The following is a 15,216-nucleotide window of genomic DNA, read 5'->3' as shown; positions in this document are numbered from 1 at the left end:
TGGGGGGGGGCACATTTTGGTCTGCCACCCTCCCCCCCCCCGCTGCCTCGCCACCCTACCACTCCCCACCCACTGCTGCAGCAAATACCTTGGCTGGCAGGGGTCCCCAACCCCTGGCAGCTGAAGCATTGTCCAGTGCTGGTCTCCGGCCTTGCTTTGTCTTCCCCTCACGTCCTGCACATTCCTTTTAGTGAAAGGAAAGTGCTGGACGTGAGGGGAAGACAGAGCAGGCCAGGCAATGCGGCGGCGCTGGAGAACAGTGCTGGACAATGCATTAGCTGGCTGGGGTTGGGGACCCCCGCCAGCAAAACCAGGGGTCCAGAGGAAATTTAGGGGGGCCCAGGCCCCCATGGCCCCACCTAACTACGCCACTGACTGTATCTAAATAGATGCCTGAAGACTACTGAAGTGGTAGACAGATACAGCAGGTATTTTTCTATTTCTGGAGGGCTCACAATTACAAAATAAAAGAGTTAAAGTGGGATTTGAGCCTGAGTCCGTTGGTTCACAGTTCACTGCAGTAACCACTGGGCTGCCTCTTTGCTCTGCATGGGGAGTCTGTGTGGTTGTTTCCTATAAGAATGCTGCTTTACAGACTTCCATGTCCCTTGTTTTCCCCTGTTCAAAATTTGGACGTTCCAGTTTGTAAAATGGCTGTTCATACTGGACGTCTCCAGCAAATGAACGTCCATCCCACGTATTCCTGATCGAAAATACACGTGAGATGGACGTCTGTTTGGGACATTCTGACTTGTAACTTAATTGTTAAATTAGCTGCTAAATGCCATTATCAACCGGTTATTGGGTTTAATTGGCACTAATTATCAGTTACATACATAACGAAGCACATAAAATCCATATTGTGTAACTTCTCAGGGGGTGTGGATGTAGGAGGGGCATATGTCCAAATGGATTTTGAATGAAATGGTGCCTATGTGAACTGGCCCTTCGGCCTGGCGCTGGCGCCTATGTTACAAAAAGTCTGCTCCCCCCAGGAGCGGACTGACCATTTGGGCAACCGGGCAGTGCCCGAGGGCCCAGAGGCTCTAGGGGGCCCAAAGACACTTCCCCCTGCTGCCGCTGCTGCCACCACCTCCGAGACTCAGTGCATCCTCCCCGGTCCCACCTTGAAGTTCCCTGGTAGTCTAGTGGCCTCTGCAGGAGCCAGTAAGAACAATACTCTTTCCTGGTCGACCTTAGAGATGGTTGACCTAAATGTTCAGATGGTCGACCTTAGAGATGGGCGACCTCGGTTTTCGCCAATAATAGAAACCGAGGATGCCCATCTCAAAAATGACCAAATGCAAGGCATTTGGTCTTGGGAGGAGCCAGCATTCGTAGTGCACTGGTCCCCCTCACATGCCAGGACACCAACCGGGCACCCTAGGGGGCACTGCAGTGGACTTCACAAATTGCTCCCAGGTGCATAGCTCCCTTACCTTGGGTGCTGAGCCCTCCAAATCCCCCCAAAAACCCACTCCCCACAACTGTATACTACTACTATAGCCCTTAGGGGTGAAGGGGGGCACCTACATGTGGGTATAGTGGGTTTCGGAGGGCTCACATTTACCATCACAAGTGTAACAGGTGGGGGGGGGATGGGCCTGGGTCTGCCTGCCTGAAGTGCACTGCAGTACCCACTAAAAACTGCTCCAGGGACCTGCATACTGCTGTGATGAAGCTGGCTATGACATCTGAGGCTGGCATAGAGGCTGGCAAAAAATGTTTTTTAATTTGTTTTTTTTTTGAGTGGGAGGGGGTCAGTTTGGGCACCTTTTCGAGGCTTGGTTGTGAAAATAAAGGGACCAAGTAAAGTTGGCCAAATGTTCGTCAGGGACGCCCTTCTTTTTTCCATTATCGGCCGCCCATCTCTTAACCACGCCCCATCCCGCCTTCGCTATGCTGCCAACCAGTGGCGTAACCAAAGGTGGGCCCGGGTGGGCCCTGGCCCACCCACTTCGGGCTCAGGCCCACCCAGTAGCAGCACACTTATAATGTGACTGGCAGGGATCCCCAAGCTCCACCAGCTGAAAACTCCCAACAACTGTTCCTCCTGCATACCTTGTAAATAGCAGATCTTCACCTGCAGCAAAAAGTGACTGATACATACTGCTCGCACCAGCCCCACAGCCTTCCCTTTAACGTATTCCTGCCTATGCGGAAACAGGAAGTTGCATCAGTGGGAAGGCTGTGGGGCCAACATGAGCAGTGTGTATTAGTTGCTGCTCGCTGCTGGTGAAAATCTGCTATTTAAATGGTATGCGGGGGAGGGGGGATGTTTGAGAGACCCTATGGCATGCAGGCGAGAGAGGAAGAGACCAAATCACTTGTGGGACAGGGAGGTTCTTCTGCCCACCCATCTTGGGCCCAGGCCCACCCAAAATTGTGTGTCTGGCTACGCCCCTGCCGCCAACATACCCCTGTGAACTTTGGTCGTCCCCGCGACGGAAAGCAGTTGAGGACGCCCAAAATCGGCTTTCGATTATGCCGATTTGGGCGACCCTGAGAGAAGGATACCCATCTCCTGATTTGTGTCAAAAGATGTGCGCCCTTCTCTTTCGATTATACCCCTGTTAGTATGCTACAAGAGTGAACTCCTAAACTAATTCTGGATTATTATTTCAGGTACTTTTTCACATACCTTCTGCCTTACACCGCACCTCCTGCTTTGAAGCCATTTCTGTTCAACATTATGAATGCAACAGGTACTGGCTGTGATTTTGAATGCATTCTGTGGGGAAGGAAATCAATGCTTTTATAATGGGTCTCTTCAATGTTTTGTTCTTTCTTCACTAGGTGATTTACGATATGGAATAAATGAAACTCTAGAAGCCTTTGAAAAAGTTTTGTACTTGTACAAGTCTGGATTGCATCTACCAAAGAGGTCGCAACCTTTAAAAGGTGGGATGTTCTGAGCTTTGGGGAAGGTTGCAATTGGTGCATAAGGAAGGAGACTATCAGCGGCATAATCGAAAGAGAAGGACGTCCATCTTCCAACACAAATCGGGACATGGGCTTCCTTCTCTCAGGGTCGCCCAAATCGGCATAATCGAAAGCCGATTTTGGGCGTCCTCAACTGCTTTCCGTCGCGAGGACGACCAAAGTTCACGGGGGCATGTCGGCAGTGTACCGAAGGCGGGATGGGGGCATGGTTAACAGATGGGCGTCCTCAGCCGATAATGGACAAAAGAAGGGCGTCCCTGACGAGCATTTGGCCGACTTTACTTGGTCCTATTTTTTTCACGACCAAGCCTCGAAAAGGTGCCCAGACTGACCAGATGACCACCGGAGGGAATTGGGGATGACCTCTCCTTACTCCCCCAGTGGTCACCAACCCCCTCCCACCCAAAAAATAACAAATTAAAAAACGTTTTTTTCCAGCCTCTATGCCAGCCTCAAATGTCATACCCAGCTCCATCACAGCAGTATGCAGGTCCCTGGAGCAGTTTTAGTGGGCACTGCAGTGCACTTCAGGCAGGCGGACCCAGGCCCATCCCCCACTACCTGTTACACTTGTGGTGGTAAATGGGAGCCCTCCAAAACCCACCCGAAACCCACTGTACCCACATCTAGGTGCCCCCCTTTACCCTTTAAGGGCTATGGTAGTGTTGTACAGTGGGTTTTTTTTGGGGGGGGGGTTGGGGGGCTCAGCACCCAAGGTAAGGGAGCTATGCACCTGGGAGTAATTTGTGAAGTCCACTGCAGCGCCCCCTAGGGTACCCGGTTGGTGTCCTGGCATGTGAGAGGGGACCAGTGCACTACGAATGCTGGCTCCTCCCATGACCAAATGGCTTGGATTTGGTCATTTTTGAGATGGGCGTCCTTGGTTTCCATTATCGTTGAAAACCTAGGTTGCCCATCTCTAAGGTTGACCTAAATGTTGAGATTTGGGCGTCCCCGACCGTTTTATCAAAACGAAAGATGGACGCCCATCTTGTTTCTATAATATGAGTTTCCCCGCCCCTTTGCGGGGACATCCTCAGAGATGGGCGTCCCCGTTCGAAAATGTCCCTCCACGGGAACTGGTCAGATTTGAGCTGTATTTTGTTGCCTGCCCCATGTAGGATGTTCAGGAGAATCTTTTGTGATCCCATCCCAGAGCCTCACAGTCTCCAGAATCCAGTACTGTACACTGGGATCCTTATATATCACATTGGTTTGATGTCAGATCAGAATAATAATATGGGGAATGAGGCAAAATAGTGATTGATAAAATAGTAAAGCCTGATTTCTCACTAGGTGGTGGATTTGTAAGTAATAGAACAAATTCTTTCATCAAATTCCTAAACCTGAATTTCCCCAGCTGCAAAGGAGTGAAATACAAACAGGCTTATGCTACGACCTTTGCACACAAAAGCACACAGTTCTGGAATGCGCTACCCAAAACCCTGAAAACCATGAACAATCTAACCAGCTTCCGCAAAGCTCTGAAAACATACCTCTTTGACAAAGCTTACAAAAGTCACCCTCAATGATACAATTCATTCCCCAAATCACCTGAACACATCTAAGACACTTCGCACACAACCTACCCAACATCCGCCCATCTACTACCTCAGCTTATGATCAACTGTATTTTATTTTTGTTACATTTGTACCCCGCACTTTCCCACTCATGGCAGGCTCAATGCGGCTTACATGGGGCAATGGAGGGTTAAGTGACTTGCCCAGAGTCACAAGGAGCTGCCTGTGCCTGAAGTGGAAATCGAACTCAGTTCCCCAGGACCAAAGTCCACCACCCTAACCACTAGGCCACTCCTCCACTGTTGCTACTATTTGAGATTCTACAAGGAATGTCGCTATTCCACTAGAAGTCGGCCCTTGCAGATCACCAATGTGGATGCGCAGGCTTCTGCTTCTGTGAGTCTGACGTCCTGCACGTACGTGCAGGACGTCAGACTCACAGAAACAGAAGCCTGCGCAGCCTTCTACATGGAATGTTGCTAGTGGAATAGCAACATTCCATGTAGAATCTCCAATAGTAGCAACATTCCATGTAGAATCTCCAATAGTATCTATTTTATTTTTGTTACATTTGTACCCTGTGCTTTCCCACTCATGGCAGGCTCAATGCGGCTTACATGGGGCAATGGAGGGTTAAGTGACTTGCCCAGAGTCACAAGGAGCTGCCTGTGCCTGAAGTGGGAATCGAACTCAGTTCCTCAGGACCAGAGTCCACCACCCTAACCACTAGGCCACTAATCATGTATTGATTTTATCATAACCTTACTCTGTAAGCCACATTGAGCCTGCAAAAAGGTGGGATAATGTGGGGTACAAATGCAATAAATAAATAAAATAAAATCAGCAGAAAGTTGCATGGCATGACAGGATGAAGCAGAGAAATGGTAATGGATGGAATGAAAAGGAAGCATGTCTTCACAGGGCAAGGTCAGGCAATGCTCTGACCTTGAGGCAGTAAGCAGTGTGTTAGAATGGCACTTTAAGCTTCAGCGCACAGTGTTCTAAACAGGGGCGTATCTGAGAGTCGGCGGTAGCGGGGGCCAAATCCAGAGTGAGGGGGCACATTATAGCCCCCCCCCAGCCGCCGCCATTTCCGACCCCCCCCCCCCCCGCCGCCGTGGGTACCTTTGCTGGTGGGGGACCCCAACCCCCACCAGCCGAAGTCCGCTTCCTCCTGCTGCTGCGAGGTTTTTTAAGTTAATCGGGATTTGTCCTCCGTCACTCTGTGCTGCTGTTCAAAGAAGCTGCTAGCTGAATGCAGTTTCGGACTGAGTCTGACGTCGCTGCTGCACGTTGTACGTGCAGGACGTCAGACTCATGTACAACGTGCAGCAGCGACGTCAGACTCAGTCCGAAACTGCATTCAGCTAGCAGCTTCTTTGAACAGCAGCACAGAGTGACAGAGGACGAATCCCGATGAAGAACTTAAAAAAACTCGCAGCGGCAGGAGGAAGTGGACCTGGGCTGGTGGGGGTTGGGGTCCCCCACCAGCAAAGGTACCCACGGCGGCAGTAGGGGGGTCCAGGGCAAAATCTGCGGGGGCCCAGGCCCCTGTGGCCCCACGCAGATACGCCCCTGGTTCTAACACATACACTAGAACACATTTACTCCCAATCAGTAAATTAATGCCATGAAAAGTACTGTTAGAACAAACCACACACTGCAGCCCTAAGATGCAGCCCTCTCCTGCATTGCAAGTAAATCTCACTCTTCCTGTCAGTGCCTGAGTGAGAAAGGGAGATGCAAAAAGAAAAACAGGCCTGTTGGGACTCCCCGATAACTGCCCCACCCCCATTCCCCTTCCCCTACCCCCATCCCACAAAAAAAATCTTGTACTGGCTCAGCAGGCCCTGTACCCCACCAGAACAACCATGGACAGACCTTCCTCACCTTGTACACCCTTGACCACTCCTGTATTCCCTGAATCCCCCCCTCCCCCCACCAATACTCCTAAATTCCCCCAGGACTTCCTCAGGACTATCTAATCCAGGGCTCCCCTGGATCAGAGAGGTCTTCATCCAGTGGTGTACCTGACTTCCCCTGCCCAATGCCCCTCCCCCTCCTCTAGGGTTGTGTGGCAGCAGCAATGCCCACTCACTCCTGCCTCCAGCACCATCAAAAATGACAAACCCTGACTGCAAGTGCCAAGCAGTGTATCAGGATGGGGGTCTCACACCTCGGTTTTGGAAGATGGCCACACTGGAGGTAGGTGCAAGTTGCTCCTAAATGGCTGATGATGTTTAATGTGAGCAAGTGCAAAGTGATGCATTTTTATTACAAAACTTATATTCTGCTTAATCCATAGTTCTTAGTGGATCACGTTGAGGGGCATAATCGAACGGGGACGCCCATCTCTAAGGATGTCCCGGCGAAAGGGCGGGGAAACTCGTATTATCGAAACAAGATGGGCATCCATCTTTCATTTCAATAATACGGTCGGGTACGCCCAAATCCCAACATTTAGATTGACCTTAGAGATGGTTGTCCTTAGAGATGGTCGTCCCCGGTTTTCGGCAATAATGGAAACTGAGGGCGCCCATCTCAGAAACGACCAAATCCAAGTCATTTGGTCATGGGACCAAATTTGTAGTGCACTGGTCCCCCTCACATACCAGGACACCAACTGGGCACCCTAGGGGGCACTGCAGTGGACTTCACAAATTGCTCCCAGGTGCATAGCTCCCTTACCTTGTGTGCTGAGCCCCCAACCCCCCCAAAACCCACTCCCCACAACTGTACAGCACTACCATAGCCCTAAGGGGTGAAGGGGGCACCTACATGTGGATACAGTGGGTTTCGGGTGGGTTTTGAAGGGCTCACATTTACCACCACAAGTGTAACAGGTAGTGGGGGATGGGCCTGGGTCTGCCTGCCTGAAGTGCACTGCACCCACTAAAACTGTTCCAGGGACCTGCATATTGCTGTCAGGGAGCTGGGTATGACATTTGAGACTGGCATAGAGGCTGGAAAAAAAATAAGTGTTTTTTTTAGGGTGGGACGGGGTTGGTGACTACTGGGGGAGTAAGGGAAGGCCATCCCTGATTCCCTCCGGTGGTCATCTGGTCAGTTCGGGCACGATTTTGAGGCTTGGCCGTAACAAAAAATGGACCAAGTAAAGTCGGCCAAATGCTCGTCAGGGGCGCTCTTCTTTTTTCCATTATCAGCCGAGGACGCCCATCTGTTAAGCACGGTGGAGGTTGTGGAGACAAGGACTGTGTTAGAATTTTTAAAAAGCGTGGGACAAGCACGTGGGCTCTCTTAGGAAAAGGAAGAGTTAGTGGTTACGGAGGATGGGCAGACTGGATGAGCCATTTGGCCTTCATCTGCCGTCATGTTTCTGTGTTTCTAAGTTTTTGGTTCCTGATCTCAGTGATGAATTCGGCTGATAAATACGCAATCTGGCTGCCAATACCTCTTTTCAAAGTTTTTGTTTTCTATTTTGCAGAATATCAGATCCTAAAGGGGCTCCGACTCCAGGAAGCAGAAGATTACAAATGCTGGCCTTCTTATAGCCACTTGGGCTGTTTACTGTCCATTCATAATGCAGATGAGGCAGCCGAAATTTGCAGTTCCAATCCCCAGTGTCAGAGCTTTACCATCGGTGAGCGCAGGATGTGGACAGGTGAGGCTGCAGGCCTGCTTTTGTAAGAGAGACCAAGGAACTGCCACCCCTCACAACGTACCTGAGAGTGGTCTCAGTTATTAGGCAATGCATTGAACTCGGAGGTCAGTCATCAGGATCTCAGGAAGCAGTTTACTGGAAGGGGCTACTTTCCTCAGAGAGATGTCATTTCATGTAGAGCCAGTTTTTTTCTAATTTGATTGAGAAATAAGTTTGCTGAGCTTGAAGAACCGATATAATTATTTCAGCACTGTTAAAAGAAACAGCACTTCTCTCGGGGGAAGGAGCCCTTTTCCCCCTATTAAATACAAGCCAGATGAATCCTAATATAGTTCCAGCCTCAGGTATATCTACAGCCCCTAATTCAATGTGGCAGGTCTTTCAAGAGCCTGTGCCAATTTGAGAGACTCCTGAGAAAATTAAAGAGTCATGGGATAGGAGGCAATGTTCTGTTGTGGATTAGGAACTGGTTATTGGACAGAAAACAGAGGGAAGGGTTAATTGGCCATTTTTCTCACTGGGGGAGGGGGAATAGTGGAGTGCCACAGGGATCTGTATTGGGACCGGTGCTATTTAACATATTTATAAATAATCTGGAAATCAGAACAACAAGTGAGGTGAGTAAATTTGTAGATGACACAAAACTATTCAAAGTTGTTAAAACACATGCGGACTGTGAAAAATTGCAGGAAGACCTTCAGAGATTGGAAGACCTGGGCGTCGAAATGGCAGATGGAATTTAATGTGGACAAATGCAAAGTGATGCAAAATTGGGAAGAATAATCTGAATCATAGTTACCTGAAGCTGGCGTCTACCTTGGGAGTCAGCACCCAAGAAAAAGGTCTAGGTGTCATTGTAGATAATACGTTGAAATCTTCTGCCCAGCGTGGCTTACAACAACCAAATTGTCTTTGTTCAACTTCCTCACGCTTCTTCAAACACTTTTTCCTTGTGCCTCTCCCACACATTCGTTCAGCTGCTTTCTCCCCTCATGCCCCCCATTCTGAAACACCCCTGTACCTTCACAATTGCCCAGGCAATTTCTTTCCTCACCTCCTTTCGCTGCCCCTCCTCCATGGTTTGGGCTCGAGGGGAACGGCAGTAGTAGAACACATTGGATCATGCCCCTCTTCTATCTGGTGCCCCACTTTGTACACATGAACAAAACATGACAATTAGGTACCAGGCAGGGGAGCAGAACGCTGGCAGAACTGCTGTACCTCTGCTATTCTTCTTTCTGCCCCTAGGTGGTATGACGGTCTTGTGGTGGGGGAAGAGGATGGGAAGTGCTGCCTCTCTTGCAGCCATCCACTGCAACTTCAGCCCATTCCCCACTGTACTACGCTGATTCCCCAAGGATCACCAATGATGTAGCAAAGGCAGAGATATGCATCTCGTGCCATGGAATTTCAGTAGACAGGAAGTCCAAGATATGTCCTGTTAGATGTTTCCCCTGACGCAAATGAAAAACCCAGACACTTCCGTTTGGCAAATGGGTAATTCTATAAAGAGGTACCTGTTTTTAGATGCCAAGATTGCATTGTTTGAAGCCTATACGGTAACAAAAAGAAGGCACTTACTTTTTTTTTTAATAGAATGGTAATGTAACAAGTCAAATACGCACAACATTTTAGGTACAATCGCTTACACCAGCCATAGAGCTGGTGTCGATGTTAAAGAATGCACATAAATCATAGTACCCTATAATTTATGCGCATAATTGTTCTCCTCACCCACAATCCACCCAGCTCTGCCCATGTGAATGTCCATCCACAAAGTACATGCCATCAAAGTTTGGCGCGTACATACAGAATAGTGTGTAGGCGGATTATTTTCGCGCTGTGGGCCAGATTCTATAAATCGCGCTCAAAAATGGGTGCTGGATTCTATAAGGAGTGCACAGCCTTTATAGAATTGCACTTAGTGCTGATTTGCACCAGACGTATGCTTGCTGAAACCAGGTCTAAATGCTGACACCCAAGTTGGGCATGCTGATTCGGTATTCTATAACTACACGTGCAACGTTTTGGAATGCCCCGACAGGCCCATGGCCACACCCCCTTTTGAGATATGCACTATGGGAGTTAGGTAGCCAATGTTATAGAATAACGCATGTGCAAATTCTAATGGTTGCCAATTAACTTCAATAATTGGTAGCATCCAATTATTGATGGTTAACAGCTCATTAGCCAATTAATTTGCACACACATCGCGGGAGCGTGGGCAAATTTGGGCACCGTATATAGAATCCAGGGATGTGTGTCCACATATGTGCAGAAATGACTAGCATATTGCCATTTACATAGGCTCTTCCTGCCTACAGCTAGACAATCCTTATAGAATGACCCCCTAGTTGGGTGCTTCCAGAATAACTCTATACCTGTACCTCTGGCCACCTTGGATAAAAGCTTTCAGCTCTTTAAACAAGTTCCTACAGCTGTAGCATGTTTCCTATTTTGGAGTTTGTACTTCAGAGGTGGTATAATGATAAGCTTAGAAAAGGATTAATTAACTTTTGATTTAGGAGGTGTAGTCTGCTACTGTGTTCCAGGCCAGATCAGCCAGTTGTGCAAGTTTTGTCTTGGATTTCCCATTACTTGTAGATACATGTATGCTAAACTGCTGTATGTCTTGAGGCGGATTCATATGTTCTTTCATTCAATGCCAGCACAGGAATGTGCTACGGGGCTTTTCTTATTCAATATGTACATCTTCCATTCCGTGAGTTTAAACCAGGAGATCGCTTTATTCTTTAGACAGTGCCAGATGACCGTGATGTTTCTGATTTAGTAAGACTTATAAAACTGATTTCTTGACCTCAAAAATCCTGAACTTCAGAGATCTTAATGTTTAAAGTTCTAATTCTACTAAATAATGGCTCTATACCTTGATTCCACACCAGTGGCGTTCTGTGCTTGGCTGACACCTGGGGCGGATCGCCGCTGCGCGCACCCCCCAGCGTGGAACAGCACCCCCCACAGCGCAGCGCCTCTCACTCCCCACGACAGTCCCCACCTGCCTACCAGCTGAGCTCCAGCCGGCACCCCCAATCTGCAGCGCTGCTGACTTTAAATGAAGAAAACCATCTCGTTGTTGGCCCTTCACTACTGAGTCCCGCCCTCTGATATAACTTCCTATTTCCTCGAGGGCGGGACTTAGTAGTGAAGGGCCAACGACGAGACGGTTTTGTTCATTTAAAGTCAGCAGCGCTGCAGATTGGAGGTGCCGGCTGGAGCTCAGCTGGTAGGCAGGTGGGGACTGTCAGGGGAGAGGCGCTGCGCCGGACAACCGGGGTGGACCGCCCCCACCACCATGCCCTTGCTACGCCACTGTTCCACACTTCAATAAGGTTGTGGTACATTATTTGGCATATTAACATTCTCTTGTAGGAGAACAAAAATATATGAAACATTTCACTAGTGATGGCTAAATTTTATGAAACTTAATGATAACATCAAATGATTTTAAAGTTTGTAAATAGGGGCATAGATCTTTTGGAGACATCACCAGTATCCTTTCTATAAAGTCCCTGCCCAGTGGCCTGAAAACAATCTTGATATTTACCTTTTTGCTTAGAAAGGTGTGGTAGCCGTGTTTGTCCACTTTTAAAGGTAATCAATAGAAATAAAACAAAATAAAACATGGAAAAGAAAATAAGATGATACCTTTTTTATTGGACATAATACATTTCTTGATTAGCTTTTGAAGGTTGCCCTTCTTCGTCAGATCGGAAATAAGCAAATGTTGGTAGATGACAGTATATATAAGTGAAACATCAAAGCATTTCAGTGACAGTCTAGCAGGATGAGGGTGGATAGGTGAGAGACAGGAAGAGTCGGGTGGATGAGGGACAGGGAGATATGCATGGAGATAGGAGGGTGACAAAGCAGTACAATTTTGTGGTTTATAATGGGCTAGAAAACCCAGATCTTTGTTAAGTCCTGTCTGGTGGGTGTCAAAATATTTAATCATTCTGACTTCAAAGGTCTTACGTTCCTGTATTGTTTTAAAGTTCCCTTTCAGGATTCTTACCATGAAATCACTGGTACAGTGTTCTGGTTTTGTAAAGTGCTGTCCCACAGGTGTGACATCTTTATTGGTACTAGCATTTTTCATATGGTGTCTGTGTAAATTAAATCTCTTCTTTAGTATCTGACTTGTTTCTCCCATGTAGCAGCCTTCGTTGCATTTTTTACACTGAATGATATATACCACATTGGAAGATGAGCATGTGAAAGATTCCTTAATGTTGAATATTTTTCCTTTGTGAATGACCATGGGGTCCTGTGAAATGTTTTGGCATAGTTTGCAGCTGGATATATTGCAAGGATGTGTGCCATTCTTTTCTTTTTGAGTCTGTGTTGGGAGCTTACTTCTAATTAGCTTGTGTTTTAAGTTGGGTGGCTGTCGGAAGGCCAGCACTGGTGGGGATGTGAATATCTCTTTCAGTAATTCATCCTCCTGGAGTAGAGGCTGCAGATCTTTTATGATTTTTCTTAATTTTTCCAGCTCTGGATTGTATGTCACTATAAGGGGGATTCTGTCTGTGGCTTTTTTTCTTTGTACTGTAGCAGATTTTCCCTGGGTGTTTTGAGGGAGGAGGCAATATTCTTGGAGATTATTTTAGGGTTGTAGCCTTTCTGTTCGAAGGATGCAGTCAGGATTTCAAGATGTCTGTCTCTGTCCCCTGTGTCAGAGCAGATACGGTGGTATCTTGTGGCTTGGCTGTAAATAATGGATCTTTTTGTATGTGAAGGGTGGAAGCTGGAGTTGTGGAGGTAGCTGCATTTGTCTGTGGGTTTCTTGTATATGGATGTTTGTATATATCCATCGCTGATTGAGACTGTGGTGTCAAAAAAAATTGACTTTTTCTGGGGAGTAGTCAATTTTGAATCTGATTGTAGGATGGTATGCATTGAAGGAATTGTAAAATTGTTTCAGAGTTTCTTCTTCCTCAGTCCAAATCATAAAAATGTCATCGATGTACCGGTAGTATTTTAGGGGTTTGGTCTGGTATGTATTCAGAAATGTCTCTTCCAGCTCAGCCATAAAGAGGTTGGCATATTGGGGTGCTGTCCTGGTACCCATCGCAGTGCCCGTTATTTGTAGATAGATATCATTGTTAAAGCGGAAATAGTTGTGAGTTAAAATAAATTTGATTAGTTTTGTACCTTTTTGCTTAAAAGCATTTGATTTACTGCCTTTTAAAGGGTGCAATCAAAAAGGGGGGAGGGGGGAAGGGGATGGAAGGGAGGGAGATATTAGATAGTGGACAATGTTTATTGATGTTTATTACTCTATTTTGATATAAGGAATAGGTTACAGACAGTATTAAGGGGGGGAGGGGGGGAATTGGGAAGAAAACTGTAAATCAATTTGATGATAATGACCGCGGATTGATGTACATATGACTGACAAAGTTAAAACTGTTATGTATTTAATCAAAGAACTGTATTAATCTGTGGCATCATCAATAAAAACTTTGAAACATAAAGGGTGCAATCAAAGTGATTGAGATACACAAACTCAAGCTAACTCTGTCTTTTCTTGACTCTCTCCAGGGCGCCACCTTGCTACGTTTCGAAGTACTTTCACTGACTTGATACCCGATGCTAATTCTACTGTCTATGTCAGGAGATCCAGTGCATGGAGGAAAAGGTAAAGCACAGGAACAATCCATGGTGAATAGAGGTTTGCACATAACCGGAGCGTCTGTGTTTGTTATGAGATGCAGTCTATAACTCTTGAACCAATTTCAACTGTCTGCTTTCCGAAACCAAAGAATTTCTACTGCATCCTCCCAGCCATCTACCAAAGACATTTTTTTCACTTCCAATTTGGGTTTCATGTGCTGCTACGATGCTCTGGTATGCAGCATGAAGAGCAGACATGGCTGCTGAGAGAGGGGACACCGTGGCTGAACGTCCATCACGCCTAACCAATGAGCAAACAGTTCTTCCAGGAGAGAACGACTGGATGAGGATTCTTTCTACAGCCTGTAGACTGAAGACAGCTATTTAATATATCAAACAATTTAATGGATATATTTAGACTATGGGTGTGCTCAACAGAATTGAATATTCCAACTCTCTGAATGGAAATCCGTAACACATAACTTTAGGAAATGTATGCTTGCATTAGGTAGGGTGGTCCTGTCAGTGGCGATCCTTGATCGGCTGCCACCTGGGGCAGATCGCCGCTGTGCACCCCCCACCAGGTAAAGTGGCGTCCGTCCATCCCCAGGTGCAGCACGACTCCCCCCCCGGCGTATCACCCAAGCCTCCTCCCGAGTGCATTCTTACCTGCTGGGAGCAGCCATGCGGCTGTCGGTTCTGCTGGTTCCCTGCTCCTTCTGCCCCGGAACAGGAAGTAACTGCCCGCCCTCAGAACGCCACTGGGTCCTGTTTCCCTTTGCAATGCTAAGGAGAAAGATTACCAGTCTATGCGAACTGTCCCCATCACTATCTTAATTATTTTAAGATTTTTAATTCTGAAGGACTGGACTAGGCTATGGGCCCTGTTTACTAAGCCGCGCTGTAGGCACACTAAAGTGTCTCTAGCGTTAGCAAGCGCTAATTTTTAGCGCACGCTAAAAGCGCTCGCGCACCTTAATAAACAGGGCCCTATAAATGGTAAAATGCATTGAAACGAGCATTAGGATGAATAGCAGGAGGCAGAGGACGTTGATGTGGGTAAGTGTTAGAGGCTGGCAGGACTTTCTGGAAGCTGCTACAGTAACCAACGTGCGGCACAAGTGAGCTCATAATTAGGTGTTTGGCAGTAAGACTGGTGAGAGAGCGAATTTAGAAGGGCTGAGCAACAGATAATGACATAGAGGCTGATACTGAGACCACGAGGGGCAGCCCGGCTAACTCCTGTGGTCGGCGGGGAGACTGGATATTCAATGCCAGGCTGTTTCTGGTGACTGGCATTGAATATCCAGTTAATTTTTATCCAGTTTAAACTTAACCGGCATAGCCAATATTCAGCACTGTCCAGTTAAGTTTAAACCAGTCAAAGATAGGCCCTGCTATTTCGGTGGCCTAATCTGGCCACCAAACTTAGCCGGAGATGTGCTGAATATTAGCAGATAGCGGCACTGGTTATATTGCGTGATATAACCGGTTAG

General features: G+C 47.3%; 1 protein-coding gene across 1 annotated transcript in view; it reads left to right on the top strand.

Annotated features, from left to right (window-relative positions):
- The window catches only part of LOC115478131 (extracellular tyrosine-protein kinase PKDCC-like), a 31,826-nt gene extending 16,823 nt beyond the window's left edge, over nucleotides 1–15,003 (top strand). The window contains exons 4-7 of the mRNA XM_030215378.1: nucleotides 2,626–2,705; nucleotides 2,797–2,901; nucleotides 7,910–8,086; nucleotides 13,649–15,003. Of these exons, the coding sequence (XP_030071238.1) occupies nucleotides 2,626–2,705; nucleotides 2,797–2,901; nucleotides 7,910–8,086; nucleotides 13,649–13,749 (463 nt within the window). The 3' untranslated portion in view covers nucleotides 13,750–15,003. The remainder of the gene's footprint in view (nucleotides 1–2,625; nucleotides 2,706–2,796; nucleotides 2,902–7,909; nucleotides 8,087–13,648) is intronic.
- Nucleotides 15,004–15,216: the final 213 nt, after the last annotated feature.

The sequence above is a fragment of the Microcaecilia unicolor genome, chromosome 9 (genome assembly GCF_901765095.1).
Source record: "Microcaecilia unicolor chromosome 9, aMicUni1.1, whole genome shotgun sequence".
Lineage (NCBI taxonomy): Eukaryota > Metazoa > Chordata > Amphibia > Gymnophiona > Siphonopidae > Microcaecilia > Microcaecilia unicolor.
The sequence above is the reverse complement of the archived record's forward strand: the minus strand, read 5'-3'. Positions and strand labels throughout refer to the sequence as shown.